Source organism: Chenopodium album, chromosome 18 (assembly GCF_948465745.1).
Source record: "Chenopodium album chromosome 18, dcCheAlbu1.1, whole genome shotgun sequence".
Lineage (NCBI taxonomy): Eukaryota > Viridiplantae > Streptophyta > Magnoliopsida > Caryophyllales > Amaranthaceae > Chenopodium > Chenopodium album.
This window is the reverse complement of record NC_137851.1, coordinates 2,038,449-2,058,011: the sequence shown is the minus strand read 5'-3', so window position 1 is coordinate 2,058,011 and position 19,563 is coordinate 2,038,449. Positions and strand designations below refer to the sequence as shown.

The 19,563-nt window shown below is 37.1% G+C and overlaps 2 protein-coding genes across 2 annotated transcripts; both read right to left on the bottom strand.

Annotated features, from left to right (window-relative positions):
- Window positions 1-554: 554 nt before the first annotated feature.
- Window positions 555-13,670, bottom strand: LOC145592637 (structural maintenance of chromosomes protein 2-1-like). Its single transcript, XM_081649143.1, has 21 exons — window positions 13,198-13,670; window positions 11,654-12,334; window positions 11,425-11,568; window positions 11,019-11,318; window positions 10,744-10,929; window positions 10,459-10,623; window positions 10,315-10,374; window positions 9,997-10,059; window positions 9,645-9,748; window positions 9,410-9,506; window positions 8,402-8,518; window positions 8,042-8,260; window positions 7,620-7,760; window positions 7,353-7,520; window positions 6,866-7,050; window positions 6,635-6,728; window positions 6,471-6,559; window positions 6,128-6,353; window positions 5,590-5,664; window positions 4,441-4,577; window positions 555-736 (listed from the first exon to the last, which is right to left on the bottom strand). Exons 1-20 carry the CDS (start codon window positions 13,513-13,515, stop codon window positions 4,464-4,466), a joined length of 3,546 nt encoding a protein of 1,181 aa, XP_081505269.1. The 5' UTR covers window positions 13,516-13,670; the 3' UTR covers window positions 555-736; window positions 4,441-4,463.
- A 3,615-nt stretch (window positions 13,671-17,285) lies between these two features.
- Window positions 17,286-17,861, bottom strand: LOC145590672 (uncharacterized). The gene has a single exon (XM_081647085.1). The coding sequence runs from the start codon at window positions 17,859-17,861 to the stop codon at window positions 17,286-17,288; it is 576 nt and encodes a 191-aa protein (XP_081503211.1).
- Window positions 17,862-19,563: the final 1,702 nt, after the last annotated feature.

Below are 19,563 nucleotides of genomic sequence, written 5' to 3'. Positions count from 1 at the left end.
TTATGTGTACTCGAGTGCACTAGTTATTTTAAATATTTTCATTGTCATTTAAATATTTTCTTGTATAATTTTTGATATTATGCTTTGTTTTTGGTGTTAAATTATAATGCATAATTTCCTTACAGATTAAGATCTCCGTATCTTGCCCTGTTTAATAAGGATTGTATAAAAATAAAAACATCTTTAGAAAAGTGAAGAACTAAATTTTTTGTACCCCTAATGATTAGTAAGAATGGTGAGCATCTCTTTTTCCCAAAGCACCTTATGTTTATTCTTTGATAGTTTACTGATGGTATCTCAAGTCTCACTCAGAAGTTGGATCTTTAAAGGGATAAATAAAATTGCAACAACCGAAAAAGCAGAGTATTGTTCAAAATGCACAAGGGATGAAGGGAATAGGCAAATCAGTACTAGTGATAGTTGATGTTACTTATAAGATTGGATAACTTATAATGATAGTTGCATTGCAACATAAAACAGTACTGTGCAAACTCAGTGATCAATAATCAACAGAAGATTGAAATTGATCAAATATTACATAGAATGAAGGCGGTACATAAACTACAAGTAAAAAGACAACACTATGAAGGCTGCCAAAAAAAGCTACCAATGGCTACTTATATATACATAAATACATACAGAAAATGTAAACCAAATCCATAGGAGGAGCAGGAATGCAGGATGCTGTAATGCTGGCAGATAGATCTAAATGGTAAGCAACCATTTTTGTCAAGTCCTGGAAAACGGAAAATATAATGTCAGGTCAAGAGGAATGTATGATCTGTAGAACATGTTTGTATGATGGACAGATGGAGGCAATTCTCAAGCAACCAAAGCAAAAAGAATTTATGGTAACATGTCGGAGCCAAATTGATCTACTAGTTCTCCTTAACAAAAACTGTCTATACCAAAACTTCTTTCTAAAGCCAGACCGTATAGCACATACTCCTGGATGATATAGCAACAACACGACCGGGAGTAGACTTATGGTATGGGCTCCTTTCCTCATACTGCCTCCATTTCACAAAATTGGTTACATTTCCCTTTTGGAGTTCAAATTTTGAAATCTCAACAAATATTGCCATCCATGTTTAAGAATGCCTAGTTATTGTCACATCACTGAGGTTGTAGATTTATTTAACCATCACATGTGATTTTGATGGTCAAATGTGTGCATTGGGTACAATAAAACAGGTGTAACCAATTTAGCAGATGAAGGTAGTAGATTATTGTCACATCTCCTCTGAGGATGTGACCAAGTGTTTCTTGGTGAACCTAATTAGATCTCAGGCATAAGATAGAAATGATCAATCAATCAATCAATCAATCAATCAAAGCCTTAATCCCAAAAGTGGGGTCGGCTAACATGAACCAAATTTGATTATTCCGTGTAGTCATCAACATAAATCTTTCTCCTCCATCCCTTACGATCCAAAACTTCATCCTCACGTAAATCCATGCACTTCATATCCTTCCTCACTCCTTCCAACCAAGTCATCTTTGGTCTCCCTCTTCCTCGTTTAATCCCTCCATGGTCCCACTCTTCCACTCTTCGCACCGGTGCACCCTCGGGTCTCCGTCTTACATGTCCAAACCAACGCAGACGATTTTCCCTTAATTTATCTACAATGCCCGCCACACCTACTTTCTTGCGAATAACCTCATTTCTGATTCTATCTCTTAAAGTGTTTCCACACATCCACCTTAACATGCGCATTTCCGTAACCTCCATCTTTTTAATATGCTCTTTCTTAGAAGCCCAACATTCTGTACCATAGAGCAACACTGGTCTTATGGCAGTCCTGTAGAATTTTCCCTTCAACTTTAAGGGAATGCTGCGGTCGCATAGCACTCCCGTGGCCGCTCTCCATTTAAGCCACCCTGACTTAATCCTGTGGGTCACGTCTTGATCAATGTCACCATTCTTCTGGATGATCGACCCTAGGTACTTAAAACATTCACTCATGGTCAAATCCTTTCCATCCAAACTCACCACTTCATTGCTTGTCCCCCTCTGAGTGCCAAAACGACATACCAAATATTCAGTCTTACTCCGACTTAGCTTAAACCCTCTAGATTCCAACCTTTGCCTCCATTGCTCCAACTTGACATTAACCCCATCCTTAGTCTCATCCACCAAAACGATATCATCTGCGAACAGCATACACCATGGAACCTCATCTTGAATTGGTCTAGTTAATTCGTCTAGAACCGTTGCAAAAAGAAAAGGGCTTAATGCAGACCCTTGATGCAATCCGATTGTAATAGGGAAATCTTTTGTCAACCCTCCGCATGTCCTCACATTTGTTGACACATCCCGATACATATCCTTAACTAGGTCTACATACCTTCGTGGGATACCTTTCTTCAACATTGCCCACCAAAGTATCTCCCTTGGCACCTTGTCATATGCCTTCTCTAAATCAATAAAGACCATATGAAGATCTTTCTTCTTTACCCTATAAAACTCCATCATTTGTCTTATCAAATGGATTGCCTCCATAGTAGATCTCCCAGGCATAAAACCAAATTGGTTATCTGAAATGCTTGTGCATGCCCTCAACCTTTGTTCAATCACCCTTTCCCACAACTTCATAGTATGGCTCATAAGCTTAATTCCTCGATAGTTAGAACAATCTTGAGCGTCTCCTTTGTTTTTATAAACCGGGACCAAGGTGCTCTTCCTCCAATCTTGTGGGATCCTTGTAGCCGTCCATATCTTGTTGAAAAGGTTTGTTAACCAATCAATACCAATCTTACCCAAACACCTCCACACCTCTATCGGTACCCCATCAGGGCCAACCGCCTTCTTAGGTTTCATCTTCCTCAGTGCAATCTCCACCTCTACTCTCCTAATCCTTCGCACATACTCCATGTTGATTTCTTCATCACTCATAGAGGTATCTCCTATCACAACTCCATTACTTCCATTAAATAATTCATCGAAGTACCCCTTCCACCTGTCCTTGATGCCCTCCTCTTGCACTAGGACCATTTGGTTCTTATCTTTGACACACTTCACCATGCCAATATCCTTCCTTGCCTCTTGTCTTCTCTTTGCCATCTTATAAATGATCCTTTCTCCCTCCTTGGAATCAAGCTTTTCATAAACCTCCTGATATGCCTTTTCTTTTGCTTGGCGAACAGCTGCCTTTGCCTTACTCTTAGCCTCCTTGTACGCTGCAAAGGTTTCATCACTCCTACATTTTCCTAAGGCTTGATAGCATTCCCTTTTTTGCTTAATTACTGCTTTCACCTCTTCATTCCACCACGAAGTATCTCTCTGTACCGAAGTTCTTCCCCTTACTTCCCCTAAGACCTCTTTGGCCACTCTTAGGAAACAGTTCTTCATTCGTAACCAGGTCATGTCCGGATCCATCTCTCCATCCCAATCCGCTTCTTCAATTACCTTTTCTGTAAAAACCTTAGCTTTTGCATCCCTTAGGGTCCACCATCTTATCCTTGGTTCTTCTTGTCTAACTTTTTTCTTCGCCTTCTCTTTCAGACGAATAGTCATTACCAATAGCCGGTGTTGGGTGACCACACTCTCCCCTGGGATAACCTTACAGTTTATGCAACTTTGTCTATCTATGCTCCTTGTGAGCAGGAAGTCTATTTGAGTTGCATTTGCTCCATTCCGAAAAGTTATCAAGTGTGAATCCCTCTTCTTAAACCAAGTATTAGCCAAAATTAAATCATATGATTGGGCAAAATCCATAATAGCTTCACCACCGGCGTCCCTCTGCCCATACCCAAAGCCTCCATGGACACTCTCATAGCCATCTCGGCTCGCCCCAACGTGCCCATTTAGATCCCCTCCAATATATAACTTCTCTGAGTGGTGGACACCCTGCACCACCTCGTCTAGGTCCTCCCAAAATTGTCGTTTCTCTTCTGCATCTAAACCCACTTGGGGAGCATAAGCACTGATAACATTCACAATCTCCTTGCCACATAGCAACTTCAGCCTTATCAACCTATCGTTCTTCCGATAGACCTCGATCACCTCTTTTGCCAACCTCTCATCGAGAACCACACCAACTCCGTTCCTAGCTCCACCATTCCTTGTTCTGTGGCTCGTTTCTTGCCCAACATACCATACCTTATACCCCAAAACCAAGCCTCGAGCTCCTTCTCCTGTCCATCTTGTCTCTTGGAGGCACATGATGTTCACGCGTCGTCTTTTCATTACTTCTACCAATTCTGCTGATTTTCCCGTAAGAGACCCCACATTCCAAGAACCAATCCGCAAACTAAATTATAGAAATGATCCCCAGTAAAAAAATTACCAAAGAAAATAAATAACCCCATCCTAATCCTGGTAGTTTACTTCAGTCCTCATACACAGACCAGTATACACAAGTATAGTTGTGAGACTTGTGAGAACTTGAGGATGAAGAAGCATACGAGACAAGTGGTGCATGAAAGCATTAGAGTTACCTCTAATTATGGACATTGAGAAATCACTTCTTAGCTGTGGCAGTTCTCTGAACAGTGGAAACTCCGTCAACAAACTTGGTGCGAAATATGACATTTGCATTGTTGAACATCCCTTCTTTAAGAGAAACCACAACGAACTAGAAAATCCAAAAGACATATATCAGGAAAAAAGATAAATTCTGAATAGGAACTTCAATTTTTACCAGTAAAAGCAGAAGACAGTAATTAAAGTCATATTTGTTGACTGCTAATTAAAACTTAGGTCCACTTTATGAATTGCATCAGTTAAATGAAATTGTGACAAAGAAGTACCATCTACATGCTGCTAATACTTTTATAAAATAAAACGTCAGTTACTTATTCTCACTCCCACTAAACAGCACCATATATTATGAGAGGCTACTAGCTTATTAAAATGTAATTAAATTTAGCAAACATTGAACCTCAACTTCAGGTTTGTAATCCTTAGTACTCATACTACATTTGCGCTTTAAACTTGTTGGTGATCACTGGTTTGCACTTGGTACAATCTACCTATGTCAGTCACATAGGCAACTTTTTCTTCCCCCAACACACTGACAGACAATCAGAAACCAATCTTAAATAGGAGACTTAGCAAGTAAGTAAATTGTGACTATAAGATAAATCATCAAATTTAAAACCCAGATATATATATATATATATATATCAACCATAATTATGGCACTAAGTCGCAGAAATAAGTGTATTCAAACTACAACAAACCATGTACCAAATTAGTCTTGATTGATGTAGACAGTTGACCAGGACTTTTTTTCTTTAATACGAAGTAATTGCAAGGACCCAATTATCAGCTTCAGAACTACAGATGTTATGTACCAATACCAATACTCAAACAAATGAGATATGAGAGACCACATATTTGTTGAGAGAAGTCAGGAAGATACTGAATCAATTTACATCAATCCCAAATTCAAATTTCAACTATCAAATAGCATGGCCTACGCAGAACTCAATTGGAAACATTAGAAAGCATAAACTAAGCTCTTCAGCAAAAACGGAAACTATCAAGGAGACCACACAAACTGAGTAACAGAAACGAAGTAGAATGCAACATCTTTCTCAGGTACTGTAAATTTAAACCGAGGCAATAGATGAAGGGTGTTCAACCTGAGACTGAGGGAAATGAGTTTTTATCATCCTTCCAATATTTTGTGTATGGCTCAGATCAAGAGCAGCGTCAACCTAACAAACATGCAAAGACAACATATTCAAAATGAAAGTTTATAGGCAAATTCAACCAGTTAGCATCAAACACAAGACAACTAAGCAAAAATCAAAATGGAGAACTTAACAGAGTCAGAATTCTCAGAAACATGAACCAACTGACACAACCAGCTAGCATGAGGACATTCAGAAATCACTGTTAGGCCCTCTTTACTAATACAAATTAATAAAAACAAACAATGCAACATAACTCCTTGCCATCCTAACCTAAAACCTAAAGCAAGATCCACAAACCATGGCACACTTCTAAGAAAAATAAGAAACACAGGCAAACTTCAATTGACTAAGAGACATTCCACAGAAACACAGTAGAAAAGATGTATTTGACAAATTTGTAAATGACATGACGATGCCCTTTTTACAAAGTACCAGGTCTATTTACATCTACTCTAAGATTTAATATTTGATATGACTTATTTACCTCATCAAGAATGTAAAGCGGAGCAGGTTTAAATAGAAGCAAAGCCAATATCAAAGATAATGCAAGCAGAGATCGTTGACCCCCACTTAGTTCAGACAGTGATTGTTTCCAAACTCCTCCAAATGCAACGCGAACCTCAAGGCCATCTAAAAAACTGCAACCTTCAGGAGGTTCCAACTTTGCTGTAGTTCCTGGCAATAATGTAGCAAAGATGGACCCAAAGTCGCTGAAATGAAACAAGATGGCTAGTAAGCACATCAAGAATACCAAAAGATAGCAACTAGTTTGCTGGAAAACTGATAAAACTGAAGGAAATAAGATTGCATGAAAGATAGAGACTCACTTATTCACTTTCACCCAAGTAACTTTCAAGGTCTCCTTTTTCTTCTCATCAAGCTCTTCAATGACCTTCTTGATCTTGGCCTTGTCATTCTGTCCAAGAAGACATATAAAGTGAGTAAAATATTTGGCAAGAGACATCACAGTAAGGTGATAATGAAAGCTAACCTCAATAATGTTCTTCTTGGATATCAAATCATTATATTCATCTTCTGCTTTCTCAAACATTGCCATTACCTTTTTGTTTACCCTTTTCTCTAGACTGAGGAAAGAAAAGAAGTTACAAAAATGTTGCCCTTAAAAATCCATCATCAAAAAAGCAAATAAAAATATTCAATTTAAAAATGCATATAAAAAAAAAGCAAACTAAAAGAATTAAATATAAAGTATATGTTCTACCTTGATTGTTCGCCCTGCAGTCTCTCTAGTTCCTCCCTCGCTTTGCGAGGATCACGAGATGCGAAATCATAGTCACTTCCACTTCGACCAAAAAGCTTCTTCTCAGATGCTATCCAGGAATGCTTTTCTACTAACCTGTCAACCTTCAAAGAGCACTCTTTCTGTTCCTCCTCCATCCTTCTCACCTATGCATGACAAATTATTACGCAGGGAACAGCATTTTGGGGCATCAAAAAGGTCTTAATGTATGAAAGAATAATAATAGCCAGATCAAAGATTATAGAAAAGACCATAAAGATTAGGCACAGTATGAAACAACGTAAATCCCCAGTATTGTACCTACTATTGGCTAAAGATTGTGCATTTAAGAGTCATACAGTACAGCATCAAATAATTATACCATGGGACACATGGAAGACACGGAAACCGACAATATACATCCAACGCAAACAAAACTAATAAAACTTGCTAATGAACTCAAAATTACCTCATTTTCCATCTTCTTCCTCTCAAGGCTTGCGTCACTTATTTTGTTTTGGAGCTTTTGCTGCTCCTTCAGAATACAACTAATTTGTGAGTCGCATTCCTTCAACTTCGAACGAGCTGCATTAAGGTTTGATAGAGCCTCATCATGATGTTCCTTAATAGAGGCCACCTAGGAAAAAACAAATTAAAAAGTTAAAATGCTGTAAAGGTTACCATTAAGGGCACTAACTAAACATCATGCATTCGGAAGATATAAAAACTGAGTAACCTTGACTTTCTGTTCATTGATTTCAGAGACCAAACTTTGGATTTGAGACTGCAGAGAATCAAGTTGGCTCTCAAGGGAAGTACGCTCTTCAGCTACAGCTTCCATTTCCATTATTAGTTTTTCTCTTTGATTTTCATGCCCCTACAAAATGCACACCCGAATCAGATGACACGAGGAAATGAAACAACAAGGCCATAGTCCCAAAATGATTTGGGGTCAGTTAATATTAATCGTCATAAGGAACCGTCTGAGAACGAGAAAAGAGCATAAAAAGATAACTGGTTGAAAAAAAAAATGTGTAAAGTGAGAAAAAGAAAGAGCATACAAATAAAAGAAGCCCATCAAACATGATAGGACTTGTTGCAAGGTGCAACATTTATTAATTAATTAATTAGGTCAATCACATTATCCAAATGACTTACCTTGAGATCTTTTGATGATGATTGCATTTGGCTCTTAAGAGCCTTAATCTTCTTTTCTAAATCTTTGAGCCTGGCACCCCTACTTTTATCATAGTCTTTAATTGATTTCTCAAGAGTGGACACTTTCTTAACACAATTTTCATAAGCAGCTTGCTTCTCCTTCAAAGTAGATTTTGCATCTGACACATCCTGCTCAATCTTCTTCAACAATTCTCCAAGCTGCATTGCATTAAAAAGAAAAAAAAGATCAACATTAGATAAGGAATCCCAGCTATGGTACTCTCATCCATGTACAGTAAATAAAGTAGCAATGCACAAAAATTTACAAAGCATGAAACAATAAAGAGGAAGCAATACTACCTTATGATGCTCATTTTGCTCAGCACGGCCCTTGAATAATTCGAGCTCATATTCTTTCAGTTTCAACTGGTTGTTAAGGTCGGTAAACTTCTTCTGTAGGGGAAGGAGCTGAGCAATCTGCAAAATTACGATACTTGTTAATTAAACTGATCCTATGCATAAAATGATAAACAGAAAGCAATACTACCTAACAAAGTTAAGCTATTTGTCAATCTGCAAAAGTAGCATTAAAGCTTTCAGAAATATTAAGAGGAAGCAAGATCAACTCATCAGACTCCTGTTTAGAAAGGAGACACAGATCAAAGTCAGAACCTTCTTAGAACTTCTAACAACCCATCAAACAAATAATTGTAAGTGTTTCAGTTTAACTCCGCCAGGGGGTTTCCCGCTGCCAGTCCAAAGCCTGGATAAAGGAGGAGGGTTTCGATAGGCCAGTGACAGCTAGTGTAAAACTTTGTCACATCCCATGACATGAGCCAAACTGATTGGCCACCAAAAAAGTTTATTAAAATTCTGCCATCCGTCTATTACCAAGGATGAGGATACATAACCAAAGCTGGAATAAATATTTCTAGATTACCAAGCTGAATAGTGAATATTTGCAATTAAAAAGGAATAGTCCATCCACATATCCACTGGAAAATCAACTTCAGCTCAATGAGGCCTCAGTAGATTTTTTTTTTTTTCTCTAAAGAAGCATAATATTCTAAATCTATGACTTCTAAGCATCTGAATCACAAGTTGAATTTGGAACATACTCTGTGCCAGACTTTACTCAAACGTGGTACAATTATGCATAACCACATTAAGGCTTAAGCAATAACAAATTGAGCAAGAAAATTTATATGTAGATGTTAATGAAATCAAACAGCAAATCAACTTTTTAATAAGTTGAACAGTATAACTGTTCAGCATCAGCACATCAGAGTATTTATACTCAGATCTGTACAACAGCAACTTTAAACAAGAAACAACTAAATACTTTCCATCCTCCAAGTGGATACTAACCTCCACTTCAATTTCAGATAATCTCTTCTGGTGAGTAGAAAGGTCTGTCTCAGCATCGGCCAAAGCACAGAGACGTCCTAGCAATTCACCACCGCCCCTGACAACATCAAAAAGAAACTCAAAATCTGCTACCTAGTTTTGGTTTGACAACAATATCTTTCCATGGAGGGTTCCAGGAAATTTTACTGCTATTGTATTAACTTGAAATAATGGAAGTTGAAAGGGTAGCTATTACCTACGACTACCGCCAGTCAGGAGGCCACTAGGCTGAAATATGTCGCCTTCAAGGGTGACACATGGCTCCCTGACATCAATGTTTCCATCTTTATTAAAGGCAACCTGTCACCATATGAGTTCAACATTATATTAGTGTAAAGTTGGAAGCACAATATTAGCTTCTGTACCAAGCTGTCACAGTTCAAGACACAAGATGTTGGATTCAACATATAACAGTTATTTTCTCCAACATACCACTAAATTTAATGCTGCAATTAATGAAATTTCTCCAAAGACCAACTAACATCATGTACATATTCAAATGTCCATGTCGTAAATTTGACTCTGAAGTATATTGCATATGAACTAACCTTTACAGCAGCTTCCCTGGTCTTGCACACAAACGTGGATCCAAAAACGTACTCCATAGCCCTCTGTGGAGTTCATCATATTTTGACATATAGAGTCAGAAGCAACTTCAAAGATTATACTTGAAACGTTTGAAGTGGATAGTTCTTAGTGCAATCACAAAAGATGCTTAACAAAATTACAGAATAGTAGTACGACTAGTATTTAATTTTAAAGCTATTTCTTGTTGAGCCTATATTGGATATAATAGGCAATAGATAACAAGCAATTAAATTATAAATTACATGAGATTAGGTAACAACAGAAACATAGACAAGTACCTTTAATTCCTCGTCATATTCCACCAAAGAAAGTGCCAGTTTTGCATTTTCCTTTCCTACCTGAAAATTTAGTATATAAGAACCATTACAAGAACAAACTGTTAGAAATAGATATGACCTAGCGTTAAGAGTGTATAAACAAACCAGATTAGAAGCAGCTCGCTGTTTATCGGGAGCAATGACATGAGCTTGAATTTTGTTCAGAGGAATAATAGTGACTCTTCTTCGAAGATCACCATTTTGCAAAAGTTGTTTACCAGTGGTTTCTGTGTCAACTACAACATTAAATAACCTACCACCAGCCACAACCTGAAATACAAAACTGTAATTAGAAACATAAAGTACATAATGCAAGAAAAACATTATCCAAGTAGCAAACATAAATTTTTAAAAGGTGGGAAAAAAAACAGTAAAAATTGCATCCAGTACCTCCAGAGCTGTCATTGTTGACCCATCTTTTATTTTGATGAGCTTCGCCACAACACCTTTAACCTTTGACCTCTCAAAATTCTTGGTAGGATCCCGGTAGGTGAAATCAACATTTGACAACTGTCCTGAAAGAGCTCTTATTTTATCTTCCAGTTTCTGCACTTCCTCCAATTCAGCTGCACGCTCCTGATAAATGAAGGTATTAAAAGAAGATGAGGGCAAAAAATACTGAAGAGATAGAATAACAATCTAGTAATAATCATTATGATACTAACCTGCTGCAGAGCTTCCATGCGACTATTTTGATCATCTTTAAAAGGGAGAGAATCCAATGACTTCCTAACAGCTTCGACTTCTTTTTTCCTAGTTTTCAATTCGTTTTCTACAGCAGTAGCCTCATTGCGCTTTGACTTTAACTGATTAGTTTTCTCTACTAGCTCCTTCTCACCATGGGTTATTTGTGTTTTCAGCTGCTTTACCTCTATTTCTACATTTCCTACCGCCACTTTAGCATCTGCTAACTGATCCTCCAAGCATTTCTCTTCATCTTGACTGCTCTTACCAGCCAGCACACCCTGTTCAAAACCATTCACCTTTTACATGATTTTTTTTAAAAAAAGGTTGTAAACAAACATTCAAGTAAGCAAATGATCACAATGTTGATCAAAACTGATATTGTACCTGGTATTCTTTTTCACTGTCATCTAATTCTTTAGAGAGTTCCTGAGCTTTTTGTTTAAGATCAGCTGCACCATCTTCAGCATTTTTGACAGCAGCAGCCCTCTCTTCCACAGACTGTTTAAGTTCTTCGATGTTTTTAGCAACCTTGCAAGATTAAGTAAATGTGAATTTTATCAAATAATTGTTACAGTATACACGACCAAACACGTTTGGAGACAAAAACACCTACCTTATCAGCATTCTTTTGTTCACCTTTGAGAGTATCCTCCTTATTTTTCAGGACAGAAGTCTCCTTCACAAGATCCTGAGCTAAAGAATACACTTTCTCTTGCAAAGTTTTAATTTCACCTCCCATACTTGCTTCCTTCTCAGCTGTCAACTCCGACACTTTGGCATCCAATTCTTGAAGCTCAGACTTCATCCTAGATGCATTGGTATCAATTTCGGCAATATGAGCCTTTATTTGTTCCACTTCATGGACTGCACCATCTTTAATCTTCTCTGCTTGCACATACTCATAAGCAATGCAAAACCTTTTAAGCCTATCTAACTCTGCATTCCCGTTAGCCCACTGCATGTACTGCATTCTTTCCTTCCTCAACTTTTCCAAAGCAGGTAAGATTTCCTGATCAAGAAGCTTATCAATCTCATCAACTTTACTTTGCTTTTTTTCAAGTGTTTTCAAAGCAGAATCTTTCTTATTTTCATACATCCTCGTCCCAGCAGCCTCTTCAAGCATAGACAATATTTCAGGAGGCTTCATGTTTAAAACTTTTGTAATACGCCCTTGCATAATAAGAAAATGTGGATTATTCACATTGAGCTGCACTGAATGGAAGAGGTTTTGTACCCTGCTAGGTTGGGCAAGGTGCCCATTAATCAGATACTTGTTCCTTCCACCAACCACGATCTGCAAAATTTGACCATAAGCATATAGCTCCTTGTAATTTCAATTTCCAAAAGCAAACTTAATAGCTCATGACGTTATGACTCTTATGAGCAGTCGAAAAAGGTTGATAAATTACTTGAAAGCTAGGTTCAGACTGATTAATGATACAAACAAAAGGCCACCAGAATAAATAGGACCTATTGGTAGATGAAAAAATTGAGAGAGTTGTATAATTAGTGTGTTTATAAGAAACATACTGCATTGTCTTTATATAGCAAATGAGTTTCACTATCGATGTTACTTGGACCCGGGAGCTCATATCAGACATGTGACGTGTCCAAGTGTCAAGCTTGGCTAGATTATAAAATGTCAAAGTGTTCATACCCATATTAAAATGTCAAGAATCAACCACCTAGAAGGTATATGTGATTGACCTAGAATGGCTTGAACTAAAACAAAAGGTTCGATTGACATACTCAAACATACAAAGAAACCACAAACTTAACTTAAAACTGAGCTAAAAACGAAAACTTTTAGAAAAAATATAACCTGGGAAAGTGATCACACTCCACTAAACTATCTTTGAACAATTTACAAACACAATGAACCATTTTAAGTGTGAATTGTGAATGGTAAAATGCGAATATTGGCACAATTAAAAAACCTATTTTGCAGGTTTCAAAAAAAAAAAACCTATTTTGCATTTGTACTGTTTCTCAATATTACTACAAATTTAACTTTTTTCCGACGCGAAAACTATAACCTTCATCATATTTAGAAATTCAAAGAACAATAACAATAAAACATCACTCAATTTTAAAAAAAAAAAATCACCCAAATAACTAAAATCAAAGAAAATTAATAAGTAAAATTGAAGCACAAACCTGACGAGTAACAGTAATCTCAGCACAATCCTCGTACCCTAAAGGGCTGCGACTACGATCCGAGTTATCGAAGATAATCGAAACAGTAGCTTTAGTAATTCCTGCCTGGCCTTGCTTGTATACCAATTCTTGAAGATTAGAAGCACGAACTTGCTGCAAATTCGTAATACCTAGAACAAAGCAAATGGAGTCTAGAATGTTCGATTTCCCAGACCCATTTAGCCCAGTGATTGCGTTAAAGAAGGGGTCAAACCCAGGAATTACAGTTCTTGTAGCGTAGGATTTGAACCCTTCTAAGCAGATCTCTTTGATGTGCATAATTATGAATTAAGGGTTCCGAATTAGAAACCCTAGAAATTGGGGGAAACTATTTTGTGGGGGTTTTAGAGGGAGGTAACTGGAGAAATGTTGTGTTTGAATTGTTTAGAGTGAGAATTTTTGAAGTTTGAAGAGTTTTTCGAGGAGAGAGAAAGGTGGAAGATGAAGAGGCTAATGAGCGGGAAAATTAATGCAAGGAGCCAAGGAGTGTGCTTTCAAAATTTTGGGAAAGTTTTCTTTGCCTCTTTGGACCTATGGAGCTTTGACTTCGATTTTTTTTTTTACAAGAGCTTTGACTTCAACTTTAATCTAACTATGAACCTAACTAAAGATAGAACATTACTCGAGTTGTAACGAATGTCAATTAGACACGACATGAAAATGAATCGCCTCATCACAACTTCAACACACCACAATGTATATTATGGTAGACTACAAGTCATCACAAATTCAGAATTTAGCACGAGCATGACAAGTTGAGACAACTAAGTGTTAACCCACTTTTTTACAATTGTTTTTACTATTCCAACAAAAATACCAAAATGGTTAAGAGGCCTTATTGGCATGGCTGCTGGCACAACATGTGTACGAGGTCATGCATGAGCCAATTTTAAAATAGTCACTCCATCACGATACACTTTTATTTCTTAGCTTGTTTTAGGCATAAGACACATAATGACACAACATGTGTTACCTTTAAATCTAACAAGATTCAATATGATTATAAATAATTAATGATGACCGAGAAGTCATTGGATAACCAATTACCTGGTCATGAGGAGAAAGAAAGAACTTTTGGTACTTAAAAATTAGAAGAAAGAAAATGGTCATGTTATGACCAAAGTTATTTTAGACAACCATTAGGAGTGGAAAGAAAGAGAAATAAAAGGTCATTGTTGGTCATGTGACTTGATAATGGATGAGTGGAAAGAGAGAGAAATTATATAATAATCCATAACCAGAATTTTTTTGTCATCCATTAAAGTATGCCTAGCAGAGTGACCAACACCTTGGTCATGAAGAGAGAGAATAATAGATTTGCATTAATATATTGAAAATAAATAAAAAAAAATGGTGAGTTTGGGTGATGATCAAGGTTTGCCCATGACCAAAACTAAGTTGTTGGGCAAAGCATGGTAGAGCGCCACGTGGATTCCATTATGGTGAGATTGAAGAGATATAATATATAGCAGTATAGGGTATGGTAAAAGTAGAAGAGAAAAAGTTGATGATCAAATTTTCTTGAGCAACCATTAGATATTGAAATGAAAGTAGTCATGAACTTTGGTCATTGGTATGGTAAAATATTTTGGTCATCTAATAGCCTTACTCTATACCTTTATAATACTTCATTCACCTCATAATAAAGTTCTCAATTATTTGAGAGTGAGAGATAACTCAAATGGTTAGAGTTTCCCTTCCGGTTTCAGTAAATCCCGAGATCAATTCTCATCACCCGGGTGGCTTTTTAAAAAATAAAAAATAAACTGTCAATTTGGAGAAATGATTTTTCTTATTTGATTTACTTCCTATGTAAATTGCTAAGCAGTAAGCACCACATAAATTTGCCCACCTTCCTAAAAATAAAAAAAAAAAAGCTCACCCAGACACGCTATATGATAAAGGATTTTTTGTCCAAAACTACCTTTATTTGACAACTTTTTGTCCAAAACTGTCATATTAATTTTTTTTTTTGTCCACAACTGTCTTTAAAATGAGTTTTCATTGTTGTCCACAACCTAAATTTTTTTTTCAAGCGTTGACCTTAATTTTCAGGTTAGTTAAAGACATGTGTAGGGCACATATTTCATTTATTTATGGTTTTGTTAATATTTCCCCCATTCTTTTCCTTTTCTCTCTCTTCCACAAACTTGATACTCCATCCCTCTCAAATCTCAATACACCACCCCCCCCCCCCTAAAAACCCACACTACCTCAATTAATTTGTTTGAGTTTATTTATTTTTTGTCAATTACATGAAAATATCAATGCCCCATAAAACCCCAATTGTTGTAACTCATATTCAACGAAAATGAGCTTTCTCACTCTTCAATTTGGTGGGTTTCCTTGATTTTGTCTTCCTTCAATTTGGTGGGTTTGCTTTTATTTTCTCTCTCTTAAATTTGGTGGGTTTTCTTTGAAATTTATGTTTAATAATTGTTAAACGTTTATCTTTTAGCATAATTTTTGGTTCACTTTAATATTTTATGTTTAATAATTTTTATTTTTTTTTCTTTTGTAGAACATAAATGTCAATAGGAAGTGAGATGTTGGAGAATGGTTTACGGACCTTGAATGAGTTATGCTACTATGGCATCATCATTTTGTATATTTTTATTTGATTAATGATGGTTGAAATTTGAAAAAACTATGAACAAATAATGTATTAGATCTTTTGAGCAGTAAATAATGTGCTCTTTTGGTTGTAAGTTGTTACTAATAAATGGAACTTGGTACTTACGAATTACCTTTTGTTTTTAATTTGAAATAACTTACTATACAAAACAATTATCATGAATCTGCAGACCTGCATATCATTGAACATTTCTGATTTTCTGATCTGTTTTAACAAAATATTTTAAACAAACCGAACCTGAATTAAAGTTCTTAAGGCTTACAAAAGAGCATACCAATATAGTTCGAAAGTAATACAATAAAAAACACGAACCACTTAACAGAATTTCAATAACATCAGCTAGGCACTTGCTAAAAAAAAGTGCAGCAATTACGACGTCATGGTATTGATATGCAGCTTGCTTGGGATGCTTGGCTCGAAGGATTATGTTGATGGCTGCTTTGTTCACTAGTTTCTCCACTGTTGTTCCCTTTTCTCTTTCTGTTCTTCCTCTTCTCTTGATTCATAGTTGTTGGATTAGTTGATTTCGGTCTCCCGCCTTTAGGTATAGGAGGATTTACCTTGGTAGGATTCTTGCATTTCTTGATGTTGTGGCCAACACCGCCACAATTTGAGCATTTATTCTTCTTCTTTTCTTTTGCCACTTTCCCTTCCCCTGGTTGTTTTTTTCTTTTCTTTTGACTAGGCCTCCCTGACATTATCCTAATAGCAGGAGGAAGTAGCTCCTCTTGTCCAACTTTCTCCCTTTGACTCTGATCTAGCATTGGGTGGAAAGTAAGTGCATATGTAGCCTTTTATGCCTCCACTAGGGATGGCAACGGGTCGGATCTGGACCGGGTCTGGATGGACCCGGATCCAGATCCTTTTTTCTAGCTTGAATCCAGATTCGACCCGGATCCGCAGGGTCTGAAAAATGAAGACCCGAATCCAGATCCAACGGGTCCACCTGGTCCGGGTTTAAAACGGGTCCAATATGTTTTGCCTAATTTTTTACAATAAATGTAGTGTTTGGGCCAAAAATCTTGTACTGGAGGTTTATTAAGTTCAACCTAAATTAAAGTTATACAACTAATCTAAAAATACAAAGCAACCAACTTATACACTTGTCTTTAGAACACAAAAATTATAAACAATGAAAAAGTACGATGTTACAAATGAGCAAGCAAAAAAACAACGATAATGTATCCGATGTGAGCATCAAAAATCCATCTTTTAAAAAGGCTAATCTTCATCACTAACATCATAAACATGTTTAATAAAGAAACAAATAATTTTAATTTTTTTTAATAGGAAAATTATAAAACGGGTAAACGGATCTGGGTCCGGGTCTGGGGGTTAGACCCAGATCTAGATCCGTTTTTTTTCAACAGGACCCGGATCTGACCTGGATCCGTCGGGTCCAAAATTTGAAGACCTATATCCGTGGAAAACGGATCTGGATCCACGGATCCAGGTCGGGTCCAGATCCGCTGCCATCCCTAGCCTCCACATGATATGCCTCATGGATATAATCTTCATAGGGTAACCTTATTTTGTCTAGGCAAGCTAGAGCATGTGTACATGGAATTCCCATCAACTCCCACCTATAACAACCACATTTCCTACTCACCAAATCGACCACATATGTATCCCCATCACAGTCCACTTCAAACTCCCACAAATCAGCTTGAGTAACAATGCAATTCCTAACATATTCCCTTTGTTTTTCTACCATCTTTACTACAGAAGGCATTATGAGTCCCTCAAAGTTTTTTAAACCCTCCCTTTTTTGACAACATCTCTTCATGACCCATCTTCTTATCCACTCCATCATTGTCAAAACAGGTTTGGCTCTAGCTTCCCTAATAACACTGTTGAAACTTTCACAACAGTTGTTAGGGAGCATACCGGATTTGCTTTTGCTTGAAAAAGCATGTCTAGACCAACTGGAAGCAGGAACTGAACTCAGGTACTTGAATACATCTGCACTCAACATCTTGATACATTCCATAGCCTGATTGAACTTGCACTAGTAATAAAAAAAAAAATCAGCAACTTGTATAAAAGATGTAGGAATATGCACATATTTAATGATATTAAAGTGTGATACATTTTTTGTAAGGTGGGGGAGGGGGAGAATTTTGGGGAGATCTTGGTCAGGTGGACTGATCAATTTAACGATGACTATATACAAAAATGCTACTTTATGATCTAGTCCATTTGGTTTCGCCGCAACAAATGGGTCTTTAATAATATGGTTGAACCTGATGTTGTTATACTTGAGCGTCATTGCAGAATGGTGGCTGATTTTGGGTTGTATGCTGAAAAGATTTATGGAGGTCGAGCTTTGTCCTCTGTCCCTGCTGGTCGTGGTATCTGGTCTCCCCCTCAAGCTGGTGTGTATAAGATAAATGTAGACACCTCTCTTTGTGTGGATGGTTGGGTGGGATTAGGTGCAGTAGCGCGTGATTGTGATGGCAAGGTTATCTTTGTTGCTGTACGCCGTGTTCGAGCTTGTTGGGATCCCCTGGTTGCTGAGGGTCGAGCTGCTCTGTTTGGCCTTAAAAAATCAAAAGAACATGGTTTTTTCTGAGGTGCTTTTAGAATCTGATTCTCAAATTTTCGTGACCAAGTTGCGCAAGAGCTCGTTGAGCCTTTCTCTAACTGATGCTGTGATGCATGATATTATTCATTTTAGTAGTTGGTTTAATTTTTTTGACTGGAGTTTTGTTAAACGAGATGGTAGCTTTGTTGCTCATCATCTCGCCAAGTTAGTGCCTTTTGGTGTTAAACAATGTTGGGAATTTCATGCCCCGGATGAAATTTCCCCTTATGTACTTTTAGATAACATTTCCTCTTAATAAAATGCACTGGTGTTCTTCAAAAAAAAAAAAAGTGTGATACATTTTTTCCTTTTTAAAAAAATTGTTATACCTTTGTTGAAGCCCTTGCCGCCTTCCAGAACTTTTTGTCTGTAAGCCTCACCAGGAAATTGCTTCCTGAAATTATCTCAAATGTGCTTACAGCAGATTCTAGTTTTTGCATTTGGGACAATATATTTAAAGGCTTCTAACAAACCCTGTATTGTACAACAAAAGAAAAAAAAAACTCAAATCACTTTGTTCATTCACATCACTAAATGAATGAAAATAGATAACATATATTTACCTTTTGTCCGTCACTCATGTATGTGACAGCTTCATCTCTTTCATGCATGAAAGTCACTGCATTAGCAACAGATCCAAGATCTGTGACCAACAAGTCTAAGAACCATGTCCATGTCTCTGAATTCTCTACCTCTACAATGGCCCAAGCAACAAGAAATATATTGTTGTTGCCATCTTTGCCAACTACAGTCAACAATATGCCCGGGTATGCACCCTTTAAATGACATCCATCAACACCCAAAATTGGCCGACAACCTGCCATAAAACCTTCTTTGCAAGGTTGTAAGCAAATATACATTCTTTGGAACAATGGAGGTGGTCTCTCAATGGAATCAACCTTCACAAAAGCACTACTACCTTGGTTGTACTTCCTCACCGTTGCTACATAGTCCCACACCTTCTTATATTTCTCGATTGCATCCCCATAGATCATGTACAAAGCTCTCTGTCTAGCATTGTAGGCCTTGTAATACTTAACCTTAACTCCAAGATCTCTTCTACACTTCAGCATGAAAGCAAATAACTTCCAGGTTGGATTGTCCCTCC